General features: G+C 42.0%; 1 protein-coding gene across 18 annotated transcripts in view; it reads left to right on the top strand.

Moving 5' to 3' along the window:
- Positions 1 to 25,128, top strand: part of NCKAP5 (NCK associated protein 5) — a 1,104,646-nt gene that overhangs the window by 1,028,093 nt on the left and 51,425 nt on the right. The window contains exon 15 of one of the 18 annotated variants that reach the window (XM_082465757.1): positions 16,237 to 17,525. The exons of the other annotated variants lie outside the window; for them this stretch is intronic. Within the exon in view, the coding sequence (XP_082321883.1) occupies positions 16,237 to 16,277 (41 nt within the window). The 3' untranslated portion in view covers positions 16,278 to 17,525. Of the gene's footprint in view, positions 1 to 16,236; positions 17,526 to 25,128 lie in introns of those variants that run through there. 18 annotated transcript variants of the gene reach the window in all.

Below are 25,128 nucleotides of genomic sequence, written 5' to 3'. Positions count from 1 at the left end.
AACTCCCCCAGTGACAAGCGATGACAGCACATGTGACATGCCAACTACCTGAGCTCGTGAGCGACTCAGAGCCCAGGATTTTTACAGTCACCATCTTGCCTCATGCCTTCAAAATTCCCAGTTCCCCAGAAGGGAAGCCATTGTTCAGCATAAACCACACTTGTCGTTTGCACAAACCATTCAGGCGTAGTAACTCTTAGCGGTTAGGGTGGTGGGAACCCTCTCAAAATTCAGGTTCCCAGGTGCCAGTAAAGGGCCCACCTTGCAGGAGGGCCTTTCTAAGCGTCAGCACTCTCAGGCCTGCTGTGAAAACTCTTCCCCGCACAATCCATCACCTTGGCCCCGTCCAAAGCATCGCTACGGCAAAATTATCTGCAGGACTCCATACAGCAGGGTGAGACCAAACTGCAGTGTTGACTTGAGCTCTTCCCTTTGGGGCCTCTGAACTAAGTTGAATTTGACGTGAATGCCTCTGTCCAGGGCTGAGGCAGGCGTGACAGTCACTGATAAGGCACACAGGAAGGGCATTCCCGTGCCCAGTACTTGGTGCTTCTGGAAACAAAGCGTCTACTATCATTAAGGCCCTCCAACAGGGTATTTGTTAGTCAGATGGTACAGGTTCGCAGGCCCCCAAGGTGGCTCCCCCCGACAGGGTTTCCATCCCTAAGGTCCCCAATCTGGTCTAGAAGAATTCGGTGCGGTCTCTGGTTTCAGAGACATTGCAGCCAGTTCCAAACAGCTCTGCTCATCCAGGACATCAGCCCATCAGTGTCATGGGTGTGGGTGACATTCATCAGTGTTCTGTGTGGAAAGCACAGGAGCTGGGCCACCTTCGCCCTTTCATAGTTGGTGCTGTCAGGGGTGACCTTGGGCTCAGCCATCAGTTTGAAGTCAAGGCCCTCACAGCATCCTGGAAAGGTAGCAGGAGGACCTTTCATTCAGGAAGAGGGGAAAGCTGCCAGGAACAGTTCTGAAAAACAAAGATTATTAATTCCTTTTCCACGTCTACCCACCCCATGCCTCCCCAGGTGCCAGGGCTTTGATTTCTCCCATTGACACAAAATCACTGTGTCTCATTCAGTAATCAAAACTTTACATTTTTTTCATTCCTAAATGCTCACGCAGGCTTTTTTTTTTTGTCTAGAAAGGTCATACGCAAGAGGGAAAAAGGAATTTTCACAGAAAAATTTTTTTTCATTGAAGTATAGTTGATTTTGAATGTTATATTAGTTTTAAGTGTACAACCTAGTGATTCACTATTTTTATAGATTATACTCCATATGAAGTTTTATACAATACTGGTTATACACCCTGTGGTGTACATTACATCCTTGTATCTCATTTCTTTTATACCTAGTAGTTCATACCTCTTAATACCCTACCCCTATCTTGTACCTCCTCCCACCCCTCTCTCCACTGCTAACCACTAGTTTGTTCTCTGTATCTGTTGGTCTGTTTCTGTTTTGCTCTAGTCATTCGTTTGTTTTACTGATATTATTTGGAGTCCACATATAAGTGAAAACATACAGTACTTGCCTTTCTCCATCTGACTTACTTCGCTAAAGCTAATACCCTCCGGGTCCATCCATGTTGTTGCAGATGGCAAGATTTCATTCTTTTTATGGCCGGGTAGCATTACTTTATACATCTTCTTTATCCATTCATCTGCTGATGGACACTTAGGTTGCTTCCGTATCTTGGCTATTGTAAATAATGCTGCTATAAACCACATAAAAATATTTTGATACAACGTAAGCAGAAAGAAACATCATGTTCAGAAATTGGTCAGGACAAAATCTTGAATTTTAGAATGTTTCAGAATAGGTTTATATAACCTCTTTTGTCCTGATCATTTATCCAGTGAGCAGCCTAAAAAGCTTTACCTTGCTGGGGACAGCTGCATTTAACAATCAAACTGCACAAAAGCTTGTGTACCCGGCAAAGGTGAGCGAAGTGGAGCCAGCGTCTCAGTCCACTGATGCAAATTGCAGGTAACCTCGATGTCATCTTTCTGACTGATGAGGAAAGTGAGGCACCAGTCAGGTTTTACGTCCATAACCCACGGCAAGGGGATGACAGGATTCCTGCTGAAGACCAGCATGCCTTAAGGATGGATGGATTTGGTCTTAGAAGCTCCTGGCCGTAAGCCTCACACGTGGAGAGAAAGGCCTAAGGCGGCCTTCTAGTTCTCCAGCCCGTTCTCAAATATTGCATCCCTCACCTACTGCAAGTGGACCTGAACCACAGCTGCCATCACGTGCAGCGTCCCACCCGCACCTGCTGCCGACCCACTGCCTTCCATCCTCTCCCTCCCACACGGTTCCCTGCACTCGTGTTACACCCATTTGGTAAATTCCAGTCTGTAAGAAAGGACTAAGGGGAAAACTTACAGCTTCTTCATAGGTAGGGGTGAGTCAGCTTCATTTTCTGGTACTCAAGCCTCAAGGCACAGCCATACCCAAGTTCAGTCAGTTACTAAATATTTATTAGGTATCAACTCCATTCCAGGCATTGTGCCGGACCCTAGGGACATAAAAATTGAGACTACATGGGCTCTGGATTTGATGAGCTGATCTGATTCTGAACCAGGATCCTTGTTTACGTCTTTTCCTTAAACTTTGGTTTGAGATTGAATTACTCTAACATCTTGCCTCATTACTGGACTCTACAAAAAGGTCAATTTCTCTGACCCATTTTTTAAAAAATCTTGTTGGTAAAGAAAGGTGATGGCTATAGATAATCCTGTCCTTGTAAATAATCAAGGACTTACATGCCTTAGTAGCTCTTAAATTATGTGAACTTATTTTTCTTGACATGTTGGCAAAGACAAATAATTTCTTTAAAACAGATGGCATGCAGAGCTATTGTTTAAATGTCAACTCTGCTGCTGTGTATTACCCTGCTTCTTCAGGGAGATATTTGCATGTTGGATTCACCTGGGCACTTGGTCTGGGCAGCAGAGAAGTTGGGAAGCTTAGCTGGGGATTACTTCCTAATAAAACCTCTTAGATATTACAATATGTTATGGCATTGACAGATGATATAACTGTGATTTTATCTTTAGTGACGATTAGACCCACATGCATTATTGTTTTATTTTAATAAAATAGGAGGATGGCTTTCATTAATTCTTTACAGTGTTCTTCAGGATTATCATGAAATTTGCAACAGTCTAGTTTGGGTCTCCCAGAAGTAGACCCTGTGAAAAGGATTCAAGGACAAGTAAATGATCAGGAAGTACAGGAGAGACCAAGAGGAGAAGTCAGACAGAGAAGGGAACCCAGCCAATGAAAGGTGTGTTCTCCTGCCAGCTACCACCAGAACTGAATGCATAATTCACATAGCCCAATGCAAAATAAAATCCGAGCCCCTTGTTCAATAGTTATTAAGAATTTCAAGATGGAGACAGCAGAGCACAAGGTCCTTTGTGACCATACAGGTCACACATACATGCTACCGGCCCTGAGTGTGTGTGTGACAGAAGTTTAATCTCAGAGAAACTCTAGGGTATAGAACCCAAGTCTGAGAGTCTTCCCATCTGAGGAGTGAGGGACCTGGATATTCATCACCACCTTCCAGCACTGATAAGTCGACGGCTGCTTCTGGGCCTGTTAGCTTCGGGCAAAGAGGTGCAGTTACTGGCAACTGGAAGTTCAGCAGGGGCGCACTCAAGTAGTAAGGCCCCAGGAAGGTGGATGGACCGCAGCAGTGGCCAGCACGCTACCCAATTGCCAAGGAACCTCCTGGTATCACAGGTCAGCCCCAAGTCTCCCGAAAAGTGAGCTGCCTTGCTGAGGGGGCAGCCCTTGAAGTTCCCCCCTTTAAAAATAATATCCCCTCAAACCCTGTGCTTGCTATCTGTATCTGAGCCAACCCTTTAATAACTAAGGTAGCCATCATTTTCTACCTGTGAAAGTTCCAGCATACTCATAGAAAAAGGGCGAAAGACTACAATCCTGAGTTCTTAAAACGCAGCTACATTTGTTTTCCAAACATCAGCTTGCTGGACAAGCTGTTTCTTCCCCTGTGCTTCCTTTGCCTCATCCAGGAAGAAGAGAGAATTATTCTCAGTTTATTTCCACAAGATGTGAGGCGTCTACATCAGAAAAATACGGGGAGGGTAGATTTACAACAATGAATTCATTCCTGAGTAATAACGGTGTCTCTTAAAGCTGTGGGGTGGGAGTGGAGGTGAGGAGGAGGAATTAGCAGGAAGGTTTCCACTGAGCTCATTTCAATAGGCCATCTTGCATGTGTTTCTTTGAAGGGGGCATAAAAATTATGTTTTAATTAGAAAATCCCCCCCACCATTTTGGCTCTTTAATCATTGCTGTGTGTCACAAACAATGACTCCTAAATTACTGTGATGGTTAATTTTATATGGCAACGTGACTGGGCCACAGGGTGCCCCGATCGTTAATCAAACATTATTCTGGATGTTTCTGTGAGGGTGTTTTTGGATGAGATTCACTGACTGAATAAAGCAGATTGCCCTCCTAAAGGCAGTGGGCTTCTTCCAATTAGCTGAAGGCCCAAATAGAACAAAAAGCCTGACTCTCCCCCAGGGAAGAGAATTCTTCTTCCTGCCTGACTGCCTTTGAGCTGGGAGGTCAGCCATCCTGCCTTCAGACGAGCACTGAACTGGTGACTCTTCCTGGGTCTCGAGCCTGCCGACCTTCAGACCGGAGCTACACTATCAGTTCTCCTGGTTCTCAGGCCTCAGGACTCAGACGAGAACTAAGCCTTGGGCTGTCCTGGGTCTCCAGCTTGTTGAGTCACCCTGAAGGTCTTGGGACTTGCCAGCCTCCATGATTACGTGAGCCAATTCCTTATAATACACACACACACACACACACACACACACCCTCTTAGTTCTAATGGAATTACATGTAATTCAATTTTCACAGGATGATTAGACTATCAGCTAGTTAGAGGACATCGAGCTGCTGTCATCTCTCCAGGTGGCTAAAGATTTCAGTTTGCTTTATCCAGGCCAAGGAGAACAGAGCTGAAAACTTAGCATCCTAGAAGCTGGGCAGGGGCGGGGAAACTGCAGACGCCAGGATCCAAACACCAGTCAGCCCATGTCATCACCATTGATGTAAAGCGGTGGGGCGGGCAGGTCTGGTGAAACCCCAGTTATTAAAAGCCTTCCGGTTGAGCGGTCCAGTTTCATGTGAGCAAACAAACCGAGATAGTTTGACTTCAACTGGACCTGAAAGCAGAACTCACTCACACATCTGTAGGAAGTGAACCTTCATGGAGCTGTGTGCCCTCTGCCGATGTGCTCTCCTCTCCCCAGTGGGAGTGAAGATTCCAGAGACCTGTGCAGGAGGACAGGGCCCGAGGGCTCTGCATGCCAGCTCATGGCATGTTCATTCATTACGCAGTAATGGCTCCCCGTTAAAGAGAATTTGTGCTTTAGAGCAAACCTCCTTGCACGCCAAAAACAATGGCTTCGGAGGTTCATGAGACCCTCCTGCTGAAGTCAGGGGGAGTTGCTTCCCATGTAGGTGATTGTGCTGAGCGGCCAGGATCATGGATGACAATTAATGGGCCTTACAATTTGCATGTGGCTGTGCCCTGCAAGAAGACTGGGCTACTAGGGGACCCGGGTTAAATGGCCTTCTTTCACCCAGACTAGCCTGTCCAGGACTCCACAATAGGTGGGCTGCTGTGCCGAATTTGTGCCAGGACATCATTTACACATATAACTTGTATGGAATGTTGTAATGAAACTGCCAGGCAGAAAGACAGTCCACTCTGCACGGAGAAATGCCCACTGTGCACTAACCTCTGTAGGAGAAAGCAACACCTAAGAGTGACATCCACAGACCCCCTTCCGCTTGCTTCACTGCACGGGGATCCCTGACTCCGGACGGTCTTCGCATCAAGCGTGGGAACCTTGCTGAGTCGAGTGAAGTGTCCCAGGATGACAGAAGCTTTGGAGTAGCAACAGGCAGAGGCAGTGGGGCATGTGCCTTGCTTCACAATAAGCCACACCCATTAGTGAATTTGTATTTACAAGGATAATAGATTCCACTTCCAGGGTGATATTCTGCAGGCATATGGATAGAAGCTAAGATGAATTCTTCAGCAACAGATGGGTTGAGCTGTGTTGTTCAGACCGAAGTTTCTCCTTCCCCTGCACACTGAAGCAGATCTAGCTGGCAAAAACCTTTGAAGCTTTGCATGTTCCATCTGGCTGCAACCCTCAGGACCTCACGGAGAGACCCACTCAGCTTCTGCCTTGCTCTCCTCGTTCTGCTCCATCCCTGACTCTTTCCCCGTCAGATGGGGAAAGGGAGGGCCCGGGGGGATCTCTCAGTGTCTCCTGACTTGCCTGTGCTCGCCAGAGACATTTTCATCCTTTGCATCCTGAGTTCTCTCAGCTGCCTTTGGCTTCCGCCTTAATCCCTCCTTCAACAATGCTGTCTGTCATAGCTTTCCTTCCCTTTTCCCCAGCAACTCTGTTGACAAGCAAAATCTCCCACCTGAGCTCTAGATGTTTCCAGTATGGCCTCCGCCATCATGATTCCATTAGGCTTCTCCACCTCCTCCTTCTCACCGTGGTTACTTTCCTATGATGATTTTTCCCCAGTGCTCTCACTGGGCTCCTTATCTTAGGAGCCCTTCCATGACTGTACTCCCAAGTCTTCACATTTAGAAAAATGAGAGACTTATTTGATGCGTCTTTCACCTCCTTCTCATCTTCAGGAGGTACACAGTTTCTAAAGAATCAACAGCACGTTCAATATTATTCAACATGCGACGATAATGTCTTTCTGTTGGAAGGCCGAGTTATGACAGATGCCCTTAGAGGGTACCCGCGTGTATTCCTGATAACATCTTTTGAATTTTTATGTATTGGCCTTGCGTCTGAATGTCTGCTGCTGCTCATCAGATTTTCTGTCAAGTCTTGTTTACTTTTCCTGAACGCCACAGAAAAGGCAAAATATGTGTAAGATTCACACTCAGAATCCAGGGTCAGCGGTACTCAACTAATTCCTGAGCCTTCACATTTTTTACACAACTTCCTTAACTTCTCAGGAATCAAAATAATGCAGCATAAACGGCACTGAACCTGGAACCAGCATACCTAAGTTTCAGTGACAATTTTGGCCCTTATTAATTAAGCAAATCTTTGTCTTGGTTTCCGTATCTGTAGACTGGAGGTACTGGCTTCTGTCTTCCCCAACGCAGCTCATGATTGTTGGGAAAGTCAAAGGAGGTGAAGTTCATGGCTGCACATTCTAAATGTAAGATGGGCCCCAAGTGCCAGGGACTCCTTTATACCAGCGTCTGGGGCTCTGTTAGGTACCAAAGCCATAGTCATATGTGGGCCAGTTGTCTATTTCCATTCCTGTTGGTACTCTAGATGAAACACTGCCCTGTGTAGCTAAGCAGATATTTGAGGGTTTTATCCCATGTCATTTCTCTTACATATCTTTTTAAGGAAAAAGATGCTACCTTTATGATCCTCTTGCTTTAAAAGCCCAAAGGCCAGAAACTCCTCATTAGGTCCATTATGGAGAATGAATACAGGTGGTGAGAACAGAAGGCCTGGGGGTACGGTTTGATAGCATACTGAAGGTAGATGTGAAAAAAGAATTTGAAAAGGACAGTATTTTTGAACACGAGCTTATTGAAAAAGTGGGATTGAAGAGGAAAAAGAGAAGAAAGTCACATCACACTAAATAGGTTTTAAGGTACATCAGACTATTTTAAATGATAGCTATAAAACCTCATTAGAAGGGAAGTGCTTTTAAAAAAAAACCTCCTGACTTGATTATAAATGGCTCGCTGGAGTCCATAATGAAATGGTTATTGAATTAGGAAAAAATGGTGATAAATACCAGAAGAGAGACCCTAGAAGATGAATATATTCTCAACAGCATCTTAGAATTTGGTCTGAAGCGGAAGCATGGGTTAAGGTCATAATAGTTGCCAAGTAATAGAAAGGGCTCTGGACTTGGAGTTAGAAGACCTGACTTTGAATCCTGGCTGCTGCATATCTACTCATGTCCCCGAGAGACGTCTTTCCCCTGTGCATTTGTTTTCTCATCTGTAAAATGGAAATGATCACTGATACATAGCGTTGCTGTACAGTTCCATTGAAATAATGACTAAGAGAGAATGTAGCAAATGTTATGGTTGGTGCCCCAGTATTTGTCTCCAGGGGTACCAGGTGAGTAGGACAGTCGTGGTAACCGTCCTTGCCAGTAATTAGAACCCAGGCCTGAGTCACTCACCGAGTCGCATCCTCCCAGTGACATGGATTGGTCCAAGAGTGAACTTGTGACCTCATCTGACTCATTGTCAGGGGACAGGGTAGTTGGAGGTTCAGAGAGAATCACATCGAGTCAGCTTTTCTTTCCCTCTAGTCCTGGGAGTGTAGAGCTGACTGGTACGGGGCTGCTGCAGCCAACTCCTACCAACGTGAAGATAAAGCTGAGACGCAGGAGCAGCACAGAGTCAGGAGAACCGCAGGGAAGGGGGAGCAAAGGGCCTAGATTAAGGCAGCCCTGAAGCTAGCTCTAATTCTGGACGGTGAGCTGACACATACTTACTGTTTAACACGTTACTTTCCTCCAGAAGCATCCTCACTGACTCAGAGCACTCAGTAAGCTGAATACAGAGGACAGGACTGGAATCACGTCGTAGTCAAGCATGCAGGCTTTGTGGCTTATATAGACCTTGGTCCAAACCCTGGCTCTCCTACTTGTAGCTGTATGACCATGGGCAACTTTATTAACCTCCTTAAACCTCAGTTTCCTCATACGTAAAATGTGTCCATTGCATATTGCATAGTAACCCGATGCAAGCAAAGTGCTTGCCCTGTAGTAAGCGGTCAGCAAATGTTGTTATGCTGCAGAAATATGAGGTGTGATGAAGGTCAAATGCATCAGCACAGAGCATGCCTAGTCATGATTTAGTGGCTCTGCTCCTTAAGGACCCTTGCTGCAAAGGAATCTGGGACACACAGCCAGGGAAGCCAGGGGTCTAGGCACCACGCCCCAAGCTGGAGAAGTCCTGGGCTACAGAGTCCCTGGCAGGTTCTCTGATACTGGGGGTCCCCAGCCCTACTGGGAGGCAGGTTGATGAGTAGAGGGAGGGAGCATGAGCTTTGGAGTTGGACTTGCACTCTGTCCAATCACCATCTTCACTTCTCAGAGCTTTGCTTCCTCTTCTACCAAATGGGGATAATAGTAGCTACTTCCCAAGATTGTTGAAAAGATGAAGGAGTACACAAATCCTTGTGTGTGCTGCCTGGATCTGGGATTAAGGACTAGCTCCCGTGTTGCTTCCTAGTGACTCCTGAAGATCCTCCCTCGTCAGCATCACTTTCAAATGCCTCTAAAGGTTATTCAAGGTTTCCATGGGGAAAGCCCAGTTCCTCTGTTCAGCCATGTTCAACCAGGATTGCTTATACTTTTGGATTTCAATAAATCTTTATTGGCAGGTTGGGCACATAATATTTAAAATCAGGTATATTCAGTTGTAATTTATATACAACAAAATTTACCCATTCCAAGTGTCCAGTTCAGTGAGCTCTGACTAATGCATGTGCTTGTATAACCACTACCACAATCAAGATATATAACATTTTAATCACCACAAAATATTCCCTCATGCCTCTTTACATCTGAACCTCTCTCAACACCACTGGTCCCAGGTAACCACTGATCCGCTTCTTATCACTATAGTTTTGCCTTTTCTAGAATTTTATGTAAATGGAACTAATCATACAGTATATAGTATTTGGCATTTGGCCTCTTTTAATTAGCCTAACGGTTTTAAGAACCATCCGTGTTGTTATCTGTATCCACAGTTGTGTGTGTGTGTGTGTGTGTGTGTGTGTGTGCATGTGCACTTTATTGCTGATAAGCATTTCACTGCATGGACGTACCACATGTATTTATCCATTCACTAGCTTATGGACATTTCAGTTATTTCCAATTTGGGCTATTATGCATAAAGCCACCGTATATATTTGTATATATGAGTCTCCGGGTGGATATATATTCTTTTCTTTTGGGTAACAGCATTATTGTGGGGTCACATGATGAGTGTATGTTTAACTTTACAAGAAATTGCCAAACTGTTTTCCAAAGTAGTTTTACCATTCTGTATCCCTACCAACAATGTATGAGAATTCAGTTTGTTTCACATTTTCACCAACATTTAATATTCTTAGTCTTTTTAATTTTAGCCATTTTTAGGGGAGTATACTGATATCTCATTGTGGTTTTAATTTGCATCCCCCAAATGTCTGATGATGTTGAGCATCTTTTCCTGTGTTTATTTGCCATCCATGTGTCTTCTTTGGTGACATATGCATTCAAATTTTTTGCTCAATTTGGTAGAGTTGCTTGTCCTTATTATTGCATTAGCGGTCTTTTTATTCTGTATCCAAATCCCTTATTAGAAATAACTTTGCTGTATTCTTCCAGCCTGTTGCTTGCCTTTTAATTTTCTTAACAATACTTTTGAAGAGAAAGTTTTTTATTTTGATCAAGTTTAACTTTTTTTTTTTAAATTTTATGATTCATGTTTTTGACTCTGTTTAAGAAATTGCTACCTAATCCAAGGTCACAGAGATGTTCTCCTTTGTTTTCTTTTAGAACTTTTATGGTTTTTGCTCTTACGTTTCAGTCTATGCATTAATTTTTGTGTATAGCATAAGGAAAGAGGTGAGGTTCATTTTTCCCCATATGAATATTCAGTGTTTCCAGTACCCTTTGTTGAAGTACTATCTTTCCCTTATTAAATTACCTTGTCATCTTTGTCAGGAAACAATTGACAATATATTTGTGAGTCTGTTTCTGGAACGTGTTCTGTTCCATTGACCTATATGCAAATCCTTACCCAATACCACATTCTCTTGATTACTGTAGCCAAATAGAATTCAGGTAGTGTGTTCTGTCAGTCTTCAGACGGTGTTTTACTTTTTAAAAAAATGTTTGCATTTCTGAATAATTTTAGAATCAGTTTCTCAATGTCTATAAAAAGCCTGATAGTGCTTTGATTAGGAGTCCATTGAATCTATAGATCAATTCAGAGAGAATTGACATCTGAATAATATTGAATATTCTGATCCATGAATGTATTTAAAGCACATTTCTTCAAAACTACAACGAGGTATCACCTCACACCGGTCAGAATGGCCATCATCAAAAAATCTACCAACAGGGCTTCCCTGGTGGCGCAGTGGTTGAGAGTCCACCTGCCAATGCAGGAGACACGGGTTCGCGCCCTGGTCTGGGAAGATCCCACATGCCGTGGAGCAGCTGGGCCCGTGAGCCACAATTACTGAGCCTGTGCGTCTGGAGCCTGTGCTCCGCAACAAGAGAGGCCGCGATAGTGAGAGGCCCGTGCACCGCGATGAAGAGTGGCCCCCGCTTGCCGCAACTAGAGAAAGCCCTTGCACAGAAACGAAGACCCAACACAACCATAAATAAATAAATAAATAAATAAAAATTTAAAAAAAAAAAAACTGCAATGAGATATCACCTCACACCAGTTAGAATGGCTATCATCAAAAAAAAAAAAAAAAAAATCTACCAACAATAAATGCTGTAGAGGGTGTGGAGAAAAGGGAACCCTCTTATACTGTTGGTGGGAATGTAAACTGATACAGCCACTACAGAGAACAGTATGGAGGTTCCTTAAAAAACTAAAAACAGAACTACCATATGACCCAACAATCCCACTACTGGGCATATACTCTGAGAAAACCATAATTCAAAAAGAGTCATGTACCACAATGTTCATTGCAGCTCTATTTACAATAGCCAGGACATGGAAGCAACCTAAATGCCCATCGACAGGCGAATGGATAAAGAAGATGTGGTACATATATACAATGGAATATTACTCAGCCATAAAAAGAAATGAAATTGACTTATTTGTAGTGAGGTGGATGGACCTAGAGACTGTCATACAGAGTGAAGTAAGTCAGAAAGAGAAAAACAAATACCGTATGCTAACACATATATATGGAATCTAAAAAAAAAATGGTTCTGATGAACCTAGGGGCAGGACAGGAATAAAGACGCAAATGTAGAGAATGGACTTGAGGACACGGGGAGGGGGAAGGGTGAGCTGGGACGAAGTGAGAGAGTAGCAAGGACATATATACACTACCAAATGTAAAACAGATAGCTAGTGGGAAGCAGCCACATAGCACAGGGAGATCAGCTTGGTGCTTTGTGACCACCTAGAGGGGTGGGACAGGGAGGGTGGGAGGGAGACGCAAGAGGGAGGAGATATGGGGATATGTGTATACATATAGCAGATTCACTTTGTTATACAGCAGAAACTAACACACCATTGTAAAGCAATTATACTCCAATAAAGATGTTAAATTAAAAAAAAGAAAAAAAGAAACTGCCAAATATCTCTTACTGAAAAGGACCACAAGGAGATGAGAGAGAACACAGTTAGGAATTGCACCTGTAAAGGGAAACATTGAGAACCACTGCGGCGCCCTCCCCTCACACCTGGCTCACAATGGCAATGGAATTTGGTACTTGGCAAAGTGTGTGCTGGGCTCTCCCACGTGGTGGTGCTTGAAGCACGTCTTTGCGGAGTGTGATCTCTATCATTCCTCGTGGCCAGCTGTCCTGGTGAGAGGAAGCTCCACTACTCACGCATACGACATGTCATGGTAGTAATAATAGCACTTACTCATATTTACATTTACATGTCTGGTCTTTTCTTAATCTATTTCTCAGAAAGAAAACTCAAATACTGGACAGTCTGGTTTAAAACCAGACACATGGCAACCATATTTACTAAAACCTCACTGGCTGCCAGGCAATGTGCTATTTGCATTCACATGTATTATGTGTATTACACCTTATTAAACCCTTGTAATGGTAAAATAAAATAAAATAAAGCAGATTTCTAATAAACAGCATATAATTGGGTCTTGATTTTTTAAAAACCAAATCTGAGGATCTCAGCCTATTAATTGGGATATTTAGGCCATTTAATATAATCTACATAGTTGGGTTTAGATCTACCATCTTACTATGTATTTTATTTGTCCCATCTGTTCTATGTTTGCCTCTTTTTCTGCCTTCTTCTGTTTTTTGGTTTTTGTTTTTGCACTGGTAATTTAATTTTTATTTTTAATCTATTTTTAAAAGTTAAACAATTCTCTAAGACTTGTAATGAAAACAGGTTTCTCTGCTCCAATCCTTACAGCCTTGGGCCCTACAGCCTACAGCTAGTTTCTAGTTTCTCAGCTATTTCTTTGCGCCTTGCACCTCCATATTCTGAAATTATAAACCTACACTGCCATTTCTTGAGTTTTTGAAAATGTAAACTTATCTATTGACTTTCTATCATGGGAGATTATGAATTTGTATTCTTGACCCATTCTTCTTCCCTTATTTCTTCCAAACAATTGTATTAGAGATTTTGGTTAACTTAATATGTATGGTTTATACCCTTATGATTATGTAAATACTGTTCACTGATGAACTAATTATACTACTTAGAGTGTAATATGATCCCAGTTCCTTTCTTGTACAGCGTAGAATTTTTTCTAGCATTAATAATGACATTTTCTCCCAATTATCTTAGGCTCCTATGTGCTGATCATTGATTCCAAATTCTCCAACAAAATTGTAAGGCCCCTCTCAATATTATTTTCCACATAATCAAATGCATCAGGTCACGGGCAATTTCTTTTAAATGTTTTCTCTACGAGCCGTCCCCAGGGAGCCTGTGTCCCCCTGCTCTCTGGGGCTGTTTCTGCCTTCTTTTGAATTGAGAATTTTTTATGATTCCACTTCATCTCCATTTGCACCTTATTAGCTATACATCTTTGGGTTTTAGTGGGTTTTTTGGTTTTTTTTTTTTTTTGGCTTGTTTTAGTGATTGAACTAATTGTTAAATGTAATTTAACTACATCTTTACTTTAGCACAGTCTATCTGTAACGTATCTATCTACATTACAGATTACTTCCTTATAACCCCTCTCACCCTTTATGCTATTGTATGTTTTACTTCTACGTATGTTAGAAAGCTTGCAATATGTTTTTATATTGGCTTTAGTGAATTATCTCCTAAAGAGATTAAAAAATAAGAAAAATATACTTTATATAGCATATACTTACCATTTCTTGCATTCTTCATTCTATTGTATACATCCAGATTTCTACCTGATACCTGTTTTTCATCTGCTTGTGAAACTTAATATCTTACACTAAACATTCTCTGGCAATGAATTCTCTCAGCTTTTGTTAGTTTGAAAAGCATATATTTTTTTCTTGGTTATTAAATTAGTTGAAAAGTTGATTAATTAGAATTAATTTTTAAAATGTTGACAGGTTTTGTTTTGTTTCTTTCCCTCTCAAGACTTTAAAGATGTTATTTCATTTTCTTCTGGCTTATGTAGTTTCTTTTTTTTTTTTTTTTACTAATTAATTTATTTATTTTTGGCTGTGTTGGGTCTTCATTTCTGTGTGAGGGCTTTCTCCAGTTGCAGCGAGCGGGGGCCACTCTTCATCGCGGTGCGGGGGCCTCTTACTGTCGTGGCCTCTCCCGTTGCGGAGCACAGGCTCCAGACGCGCAGGCTCAGTAGCTGTGGCTCACGGGCTTAGTTGCTCCGTGGCATGTGGGATCTTCCCAGACCAGGGCTCAAACCCGTGTCCCCTGCATTGGCAGGCAGATTCTTAACCATTGTGCCACCAGGGAAGCCCTGGCTTATGTAGTTTCTGACATGAATTCTACTATCAGTTTTATCTTTGCTCTGTAAAGTATCTTTTTTCTCAGTTGCTTTTAAGATTTTTGTCTTTTTCACTGATATTCAGTAGTTTGATTATGATGAGCCTAAATGTCATTTTCTCTATGTTGGTTCTGGTTGAGGTTCATTGAGTCTCTTGGATTTGGGGTTTATAGTTTTTTATCAAATATGTACATTTTTGGTTATTACTTCACATAATTTTTTCCCCTTTCTCTCTTTTCTTTCCTTCTGGGGCTCCAGTTGTACATATTTAGACCATTTCATATTGACATCCAGGTCACTGATGGTCTATTTCTTTAAGTCTTTTTTCTCTATGCGTTTTATTTTGGATAATTTATTTTGTAATGTTTAAAAATTCACTGATCTTTCTTCCTGCTATATCTAATAGCTCTGCTAATCTGCTATTAATTCTGTATAATGTATTTTTAAATTTAAATATAGTTTTTCCTGTCTACAATTTCCATTTGTGTATTTTTATTATTTTATTATTTCCAAATTATCTTCAAATTTTACTTTATATCTTTGTACATAGTTGTGACATCGACAGTATTTTTCAGTTCTTGTTTAATTTCATTATCTCTCATTACTGTGTCTGTTTCTATTGATTAATTTCTCTCTTGAATATGGATCATATTTTCCTGCTTCTTTTCATGCCTGGTGGTGATTTTTAATTGGATGCCAGAGATTGTAAATTTTACATTGTTGAGTACTAGATTTCATTGTATTCCTGTAAAGACTGTTGTTCTTTATTTTGAGGTGCATTTAAGTTACTTGCAAATTAGTTTCATTTTTCAAGGCTTCCTTTTACGTTTTGTTATGACAAATTCAAGGGAACCTTTTTTCTGGGAATAATTTATCCTCACGACTGTGGCTTGACCCTTCTTAGGACTGTACCATGTGGTCCATGTTTGGGGAGGCCTATCCTCTCTGGATGGTGGAAACATAAACTATTTTCAGCCTTATGTGAGCTCAAGAAATGATTCAGCCTACTGCTTCATAGTCATTGCTTCTCTGACCTCATGCATTTCACCTCATGCATGTTCAGGTTAATACACAGCGGAAGACTAGAGCGAAACCTCTGCTGTTATCATTTCTTTGCAATACATAGCCCTGCAAGCTCTAGCTGCCTAGACAGCCCCTTCCCCACCCCACCGACACGCCTGTGTTTACCTCTGCTTGAATTCAGCAGGCCCTCCAGACTCTGTTCATGCTTCTTCTCTCAGTGTTTCAGTCTGGAAACCATCACCGGGCAGTTGGCTACAGAGATTATAGAGCTCGCTTCATTTGTTTTCCTTGAGTCAGAGATCAAGTTTTATGTTGCCTGTTGTCCAATGTCTGAAAACAGTGTTTAACAGTATATGTTGTTCCTGTTACAGTTAATCATTAATGGACAGAAGCAAATGTCTCTCTATATTTTTGCCCATATTCATATCCTTTGGTCTGTTGGATTTCATTACTCCTTTATTATCTTCCTGTAGAAACAACCATGGAATATTGGAGAGTGGAGAGTGGCAGCTGAAATGGAAAGATAGGCTCATATCTACTTCAGCCTTCTCTTCACCCACATTTCAGCTACAGTCACATAAAAGAAAAATAAATGATCCTTGAATATCCACTTAAAATAGATTAACTTATATTAATTAAAATCCTGAACCAAGCAAGTAAGGCATGTTAAAGTGAATTTTTTATTTAAAGTTTCAGGGTATGAAGACTTAAGCTTTTTTCCTTTCCACATACAATTTGAAAAATCATTAACATTGAATAAATATAGAGACAAATGGAGAAAAACATCTATGAGCTTTAAATTCTTATCTTTCTGGGGTCTTTTATTAAATATCTATAATTACAGTAATAAAAGAAAACTAAAGTAATTTGTAATTTTAGAGTATATAAAATTTTAATTTAAAAAAATAGGTTAGGGACTTCCCTGGTGGTGCAGTGGTTAAGAATCCTCCTGCCAATGCAGGGGACACGGGTTCGAGCCCTGGTCCGGGAGGATCCCACATGCCGCAGAGCAACTAAGCCTGTGCGCTACAACTACTGAGCCTGCACTCTAGAGCCCACGAGCCACAACTACTGAGCCCATGAGCCACAACTACTGAGCCCGCGTGCCACAACTACTGAAGCCCACGTGCCTAGAGTCCGTGCTCCGCAACAAGAGAAGCCACTGCAGTGAGAAGCCCGCACACTGCGATGAAGAGTAACCCCAGCTCGCCGCAACTAGAGAAAGCCCGCGCCCTGCTCACCACAACTAGAGAAAGCCCACACCCAGCAACAAAGACCCAATGCAGCCAAAAATAAATAAATAAAATAAATAATTTTTTTAAAATAAATAAATAAATACATAAAATAGGTTAATAATACATAGGAGGACTTCGCTGGTGGTGCAGTGGTTAAGAATCCACCTGCCAATGCAGGGAACACAGGTTTGAGCCCTGGCCCTGGAAGATCCCACATGCTGCGGAGCAACCAAGCCCATGTGCCACAACCATTGAGCCTGCGTGCCACAACTACTGAGCCCACGTGCCACAACTACTGAAGCCCACGTGCCTGGAGCCCATGCTCCACAACAAGAGAAGCCACCGCAATGAGAAACCCATGCACCACAACAAAGAGTAGCCCCTGCTTGCCGCAACTAGAGAAAGCCACGCAGCAACGAAGAACCAAAGCAGCCAAAAATAAATAAAATAAATAAATTTAATAATACATAGGATGCTTTACCTCTTGTAAACATCTTTAATAAATTTTTTATGTGTTGCTAAATTGATAGATCTGAATCTCCTCATGCTTCTCTGTTTTTATATGCTTCCTACCAAGGAAAGCTGTTTTGACTCTCTTCCTGCAGCAGCTTACCTCCAGTTTATTTTCTTTCCTCCCTTCCCTCACTTGCCTTATCAAAGCAGATATTATCCAGGCAGGTAAAATGGAGAGCAGAGGCAGTTGTCCATATAATTCAGCAAACCCGATATGGAATTTTAGAGATTTAGAGAGACAGATTTACCCATAATAGCCATCTGTGTCTATCAGGTTCACCAGATAATTGTTCAACTTTTCACTTCCTTTTGGCAGGACAGATAGAGATGGAGTGAAGCTAAGAGAGAGGGTAGATCATCGAACAGATACAAGGACAACCTTTTAGGATAAATATGCTGTATCTTCTCTAAGGGGAAATTGTGACTTACTAATTTGGGAATCTGATCTGAGAATGTAATAAGTGTGTGAACCAAGGAGAATCAGTAAACATCATTTGTTTAGACCTTTAATATGCCTTTCATAAGCACCAGCCCAAAAGTGGATTAAAAGAAGATACAAGCAAATAGCTAGATTATCATTAGACTGGGGAGAAAAAGTTGAGGCTAGAGCAATTTTGTCATGGATATAGAATGAGCAAGGATAACAGGAAACAAAAGGGAGAGATAAATTGGCATTTCTTCAATTAGCAAAATGACGGACACAGATCAGGGCTGGAACCATAGTGGTTCTACATTTTTATGGTACTCTAGAAAGTTTTGCTAATAAAATTAAGGACTTTTTTTTTTCAATTAGAAAAATATCTGAGGAGGACAAGACTTGACATATGGATAGGAAAGTGTTTAAGTGGTAATCATCACTCTGTGAGGAATTGGGAGGAATCTATGTTGTATTCTCATAAACAAGGACTTTGACCTGGAATTGGTGACTCCCAAAACAAGATGTAGCAATCTGGGATCCAAGTCTGTTCCTAGGCCAGCTGACCAAGTCAAGCAAATACTGGTTTTTAAACTGTAGTGATCACGTTAGCCTACTCTTATATATCACGGTAAATATCACGTACAAATCTCACCACTGTTTTACAAGACAGGCATAGTAGCATAGCAAGACACGAAGGAGTTATGTGAAGATCTCAAGATTTTTCAGTCTAGAAGAATAAGAGTCTAGAGATAATTATTAAAATTTGTGAAATCAGGAAGGGTTTGGAAAGTTGCGTAACCAATCTCAGAATACTAGACCAAGAGCCATCCCCCAAACCTTTGAAGAGGTTGTCTTAGTCTCAGTCGCAAGACGAAGCACGTATTATAGCGAACCTAAGGAATTTTTTTCTCAGGGTTTATACCAGATGAATAATTACATAAATTTAAGGAGGATTTCTATTAATTCGTGGTCTGCATGGGCATTTGGAACACATTTCTGACCTTTTCCAGTCTATATCCTGGAGTCACATCCCACTGCAGTATTTTATGTGATGCTACCACTGTCAGCCAGAATATTGGGTTCACAGGATACCAACCCAGTCTGAGGTGACATGTCTTTTATATTGGTTTAAATAACTTGTCCTTCACCTTGGCAAAGGAGTTTTATGATCTGCTTTTTTCTTTTTAAAAATTTTTGTCATATTAGCTCCCTTCATTTTTTCTCATATTTATTCCCTATGTACCAGTGTACCAGACCCCCAAAGTTCCAGTCTTCCTTTATGTCAAAGAGAACACAAGGGTTAGAAAATAAATTTACATTCTCCTATATACTTTTCAAATCTCAGAAAGCTTAAATCCAGTTTGAACTTAGAAGCTGAGTATTTACATGCATTCTGAAGCCATCAAATTGAATTTACTCTTCCAGAAGGTCATCTTAATGCCACAGTCAAAAGTTACCTGATGTTTGTGAATAAATAGCCAATATAGTCATTTTGGACTACTTTAACAAAACCACAGGGTAAACTTAGAATGAATAACCTACATTTAATTGATGTGGCTTTGGCAACAGACTTAGTTTTTCTTAGCTTATTTCAGCCATACAGCTGAAGAGAAGGATGTGCAAATAAAGAGATCTGTTCTCCCATCTGTAGTTAAGTTTCTATTGCCAATACCACACATAGCTTAAGGTGTTTAGGAACCTAGAGAGAGCTCATACAAAGACTTACTTACATGACCAATTGCACGATAGGAAAGTACTCCAGTTAGTAATACGGTATGACTATTAAACACCCATGAGTTGCGCTTTCTGGCTGGTGAATTGTGTTCAGTCCTCCTTCAACACGATTTGAAATTTCGTTTGGCTGGAACTTTGTAGGTATGGTTAAAGTTCTCAAAGTAAAAATGCGCTTGGGTTTTAAAGTTTTGCATTTTCCTAGGATTTACGAGTGTGGAAGAGGGGGAAAAAAACAGTGATTACTGAAGTAGTTTGAATATATAAGAGAGGGTAGATCGTTGCACAGAAGCAAGTGAAACCTTTTAGGATAGACTGAAAGTCAGAGCTTACTAATTTGGGAATCTTCCCTGAGAATGTAGCAAGTCTGTGAACAAAGGATAACTGGTAAACATCATTTGCTTAAGCTTTTTAAAAAGCCTTTCCGGTGCCTATTCCAAAATGGATTTCTTGGGAAAATGGACTCCATCTTTTCTATACATGAGGCAGCTTGCAACCAACTCCAAGTACTTTGCTCCATGTTTATAATCGTTCACTAACGATGTGATCAAGTAACCCCCAAGGAAATGGTTGCCACATGGCCCTTGCTTAGGAAATAACGGGGGCAGTTGTTTAGTGAAATGTGCCCAGGTGCTGCAGTAGAGCACTGACCACAAAGGTGAAAGTTTGGTCTGTCTTCGATTCCAGACAGTGTGTATATTACGTACCTGCAGGGGCCCTCACCTCTCCTTGACAACCCCTTCTGGAAACTTACAGAGTACCTACTTTGTAACGAGCATTATTACCAATGAGCTATAATTATATGATGTCAGGATCGTTTAAAAATTCCCTTGTTGTGACACAGCCAGCAGGTAGCCAAGCAGATCGTCAAGCCTAGTCTTTCCCACTCTGAAGCCTATTGTCTTTTCGCTTCATTCTTCTGAATATTTAGACTAACTTGGAACTCAAGTCGGGTTTGCTTAAGCCTGTCCTATATAATAATCTCTATGGACAGATACATTAATAATACCAAGAATTTCGGTTTATACATTCAACCAATTAAAGATTTGTGAGATAGGATCTGTGAAAAAACAGTTGAGATACTTTAATCTGTAGAAGACTGAGGAAAAAATGAGTTAGTGGCCTTTCCCAAACACTCAAAATCAGTGCTAATACAGATTGCACTAACTTGGAAATTTATATTAACTGAAACAGTGCTGGAAATAAGCTTTTCCCTTTGCAGCTATTTTTAAATATAGTGTTACAATGTAAAGGAATAGTGTAAAACAAATTTGGAAGATGCAAGAGGAAGCCAATTAAGAGAACAAATTGTTTTAAAAGAGAAAAACCTCACTGTTTTGTGTAAACACATAGAAGAAGTTGCTGAGTAATCTCATCTGTTCACTACAAATGGCTCCCAGGAACTTGCCTCTGTGCTAACTTGGTTCTTGTGCTACTATGCATGCTGATGTTAAATGTGATGCCGGCACTCAGCTTGGCATCTACACTCCCTGAGGATGAGGGCAGGAGGAATGAGGCCAGACCTGGGACCTTCCAGCCCAGTGATGCTTTGAGGTAGGGGGGGGGGGGCCGAGGCGGATACTAAAGCCCCCTTCCCCGCACTATCCTTCGTCTTGGTCACTGACCCTTGCTGCTGTAAGGGCTTGGAAGTATTAAGAAATCTGTCTTTCAAATATTCAATAATTCTGAATGATCTTATCCCCCTGGCTATCTGAATTACTGAAGTCTGGCTGTATGAGAAATATAGCTGCACAGAAAAAGGAAGTCAGCTGTTTTCTCTGGTTGCTGAAGTGAGAACAAAAAACAGCACATTGGGATTTCAAAAGGAAAAGTTCATATTCAATTTAATTTCAGGAAGAATTTCCTAAAGATGAGAGCTTATTTCATCCACCTATTTTTTCATTTCACTCCGTGCTAACTATGTGTCAGGCTCTGTGCTGCGCGTGGGTGATGGCAAATAAATCAGGCACTCTCTCGGCCTATCGTTATCATCAGCTCTATTAGCATATAATTGCCGTTCTGTAGAATAAAGGCGATGTAGAGTCAGGAACAGGCTTACATGGGAATTCTGAGGAGATGGATAAAACCCAATCTGCCCCCAGGCTGCTAGCAGTCTAATAACACTTATTTTGAGAATTGCTGCCATTTTCTGAATAATAGCTATGTACCTGTTCCAGGCCTCGTGCTATGTTTATGATGTGCTATGTTTCTAGTCCTTAGAGCGCCCCTGTGATGGAGGTTATATAATCTAATTTTCATATGAGGAAACTAAAGCCACCTGCTGGGGCACCTGGTCCAGCGAGCTGATGCTCACTGATGAGCTGAGTGGGGATTTTGTATTGCACATCCTAAGTTAACAGTTGAAAAACCCCTGGTTGAATTGTTTCTCCAAAATGTCTTCTCTGCCACCATCCCACGCAGAACGTCCCCCTTCTTGGCAACTCACCCCCCGCTGACTGATCCCCCCTCTCAGGCACTTATTAAATCCCTCTTTACTGAAGCTTTGAGGCCAGACAGTATTCCTAACACAAACACTCTGAACGTTCTTTCCAAAAAAGAAGGACCTAAAAATTCTCCTGTCAGCTGCTAACAGACTACAAAGCTGTCCATCTCCTTTCCTGCTGGAGGTATGCAAGATAATGCATCCAAGGTGACAGGAAAAGAAGGTCCCGAGTCCATTCTGTAAGGAAGAGATCCCCTACCTTGCTGACGTGCCCTGAACGGACCCCAGGTGTGCTGAGATGTTGAGCCCTCAGCTCTCAGGTAGCCGGGGGTCCCGGGGCAGCTGGTGTGTTCCTCAGTGACCTGTATGTGTGTATTTCCTATGTGTGCCAGAACTTTAAGAGGACTGGGAAGCCCTGCTGTAAGTCATCCCGTGAAACATCTGGGGCTTGTTGGTGGTGATAAGTGAGAGAACTTACGTTAAGAGACAGAAGGCAAATGGGATGAGGAGCAGTCATCAGGGTAGGAGGAGTCATTAGTGACCTTGAGAGAATGAAACCCGCTGGTCCATCTAGCCATCCAGCCCTTGAACTCATTAGCAAGGCCCTGTTGACAGCTGTTCTCACAGCCACAGCGTGAACCTAAACGTGTTGTGAGGTCAGAACTGAGTCAACTCATTCTGGATGCAAGGCTGGCTTGTCCCTTTGAGCTTTATTTTTATCACGGCCATTCAATTATTTTGTGAGTTCTTGTAATCCCCTGAGAAAAAAAAACGGACTTCAAAAGTACAATATCTCACACTTTTTCAGATTACAATATTTTTATGAACTGCGAGAAACTTACAGTGCCTTAAAGAAACTACATAAAGAAGGTGTCAGCATTTTCAGTATAAACTCTATTTCCAAAGGTTTATGCATTCTGGAGAAATTTGCTTGAGGGGGAAACTTGGCATATGGTGTCTGAGTTCTTGACTGTCCATACCTCATTTCATAGGTATTACAAATGGGTCCTTCAAATTCACTGCATTTGGCATCTGTAATTTTTAGAAATAAAAAGGTGGCTTTAATAACAGGTGATTTCTGCGTTTAATGTCAGTGCACACAATTCTTAGAGGATCAAAGAACTCAGGGTTGCCAGAAGTCCTGTTTTATAGCTTCTGATTATGGCAATATTGTGGAGGGAAAGAAGGGAAAAGAAAATAGTATAAAGGGACAGATACCAAAAAATGCTGGTGTCCTCAGATGGGCACCAGAGCTAGACTTCCTTTATCTTTCTTCCTACCCCAGATTTCTCCCTGCCCTATTTCCTGCCTGGCGTTACAGGCCAGGCCAACATACATGGGCTTTAGTGTCTGGGGCCTTTCCCCAGAAAAATCACTGAAAAGGTTGCCAAGAATCCTACTTTGCTTTTTGAGTCTCCATTTGAAGGGACTGGATTAACTCATAAAATACCTATGGGGGAGAGAGTTATTAGACAAAGCCAAAAAAATACTGCCCTTGTAGACAATGCCTATCACCAGGGCCAGAGAGATGAGATAAATGCCAGAAAAATCCTGGCATGGAAGTCTGCAGATGCGATCCAAGAGGGTGGGGGAAGAGGTACCAGACAATTGTGGTTCTCGGGAACCGTGCAGATGCCGGGAATGCCAACTGTTAACTCCATCCTCAGGATGGGAAGCATGGGAACCAGCTGGAATTCAGGGCCAGCACCAGTTCCATAGCAGAAGCTGGGTGCACTGGCCAGAGGCAGGGGGCCCTTCTGTGCGCTCTCAGCTCACAAGGCTGCCTCAATGGCTGCTGACTGAGCAGACCCCACTTCTGGATTTACCTGAACTTTTTGGCAGAATCAGTATAGCTTGGTGACTAAGAGCTTGGTCTCTGTATTTATGTAAGTCTGGATTCAAATCCAAGCTCTTTATTTACAGCATACAGCCTTGGACAAGTTACCTTTTTGAGCCATGATTTCCCATTTGTAAATGGCCATGATAGTTCTTACCCTTTAAGGCTGAGAAGATGAAGGGATGGTACAAAGAAAGCAGTGAACTCCTAGCAGCAGCTAAACTGGGTGATCCATTTTCACAAAAGGAAAAGAGCCCCTGATGCTGCCATGCTGAGCATCCTTTTATTCAGAGGTAGGCATCCTGGACATGCTGGGACGAAACTATTATGGCAGGCAGCCTGGGGCACGTAGGGACTGACCCAGCTGTTACATCCCATGAATCTTTGATCCCCATCCCTGAAGACTGGGTCGATTCCGATCCACTAACTCCTGCGTGAGACTGAAATAGTTCAGACATTTAGAATTGCCCCAAGTACAACATATGGACATTGTTAAATATGAGGAGTGTCGTATGTCTAGGCTAACATGAAGAAAGGACACCAAATTCTGAATAAGAAGATCTTTCTTTTCTGGCATGGCCTTCCCATGCAAACAGCTGATTATTTCTCCAAAAGGCTATTTTGTAGCAATTGAGTCTGCTTAATTGAGGAGAAAATGAATAGAGAAGATAATGAATAATCTGGAAAGCTGGTTGAGAGGAAAGCTGACCAGGTGGAGGCCCTGAAATGAATGGAACTAAAACTTAGCCCTTGTGGTTCTGGGAAAGATCTCAGACGATAGCCACGGGATTCAGGGCTCCTGGAGTCCATGATCAGTCTTTGAGATCAGATGGCGTATGAGATAGCTAAATGGCACCATACTGGAGAAAGGGTATCTGTATCTTCCTACTAAATATCCCTTTGGAGACAATCCTCTCTTTTGATAGGGACTTCATCTTTCTAGTGCTTCTAAAGCCAAGGACCAAACCTACTAGAACCTATAAAAGCCAACACTGTACCCACCCTGACCCCTTTGTTTTCACCTTAGTATTAGGAATTTCCCAGAATTCTAGTACTCAGAGCAAAGACGTTTTGAGGAGAAAGGTAGGGGAATGGTCAAATTCTGAAGTTCAGATACTAATTGGTGAGCGTCAAATGAGATTGTGTGAGAAAGGTACTTAAGGATAAACTATTTACCTGTCAGATAGC

The sequence above is a fragment of the Balaenoptera physalus genome (genome assembly GCF_965194825.1).
Source record: "Balaenoptera physalus genome assembly, chromosome: 6".
NCBI lineage: Eukaryota > Metazoa > Chordata > Mammalia > Artiodactyla > Balaenopteridae > Balaenoptera > Balaenoptera physalus.
The sequence above is the reverse complement of the archived record's forward strand: the minus strand, read 5'-3'. Positions and strand labels throughout refer to the sequence as shown.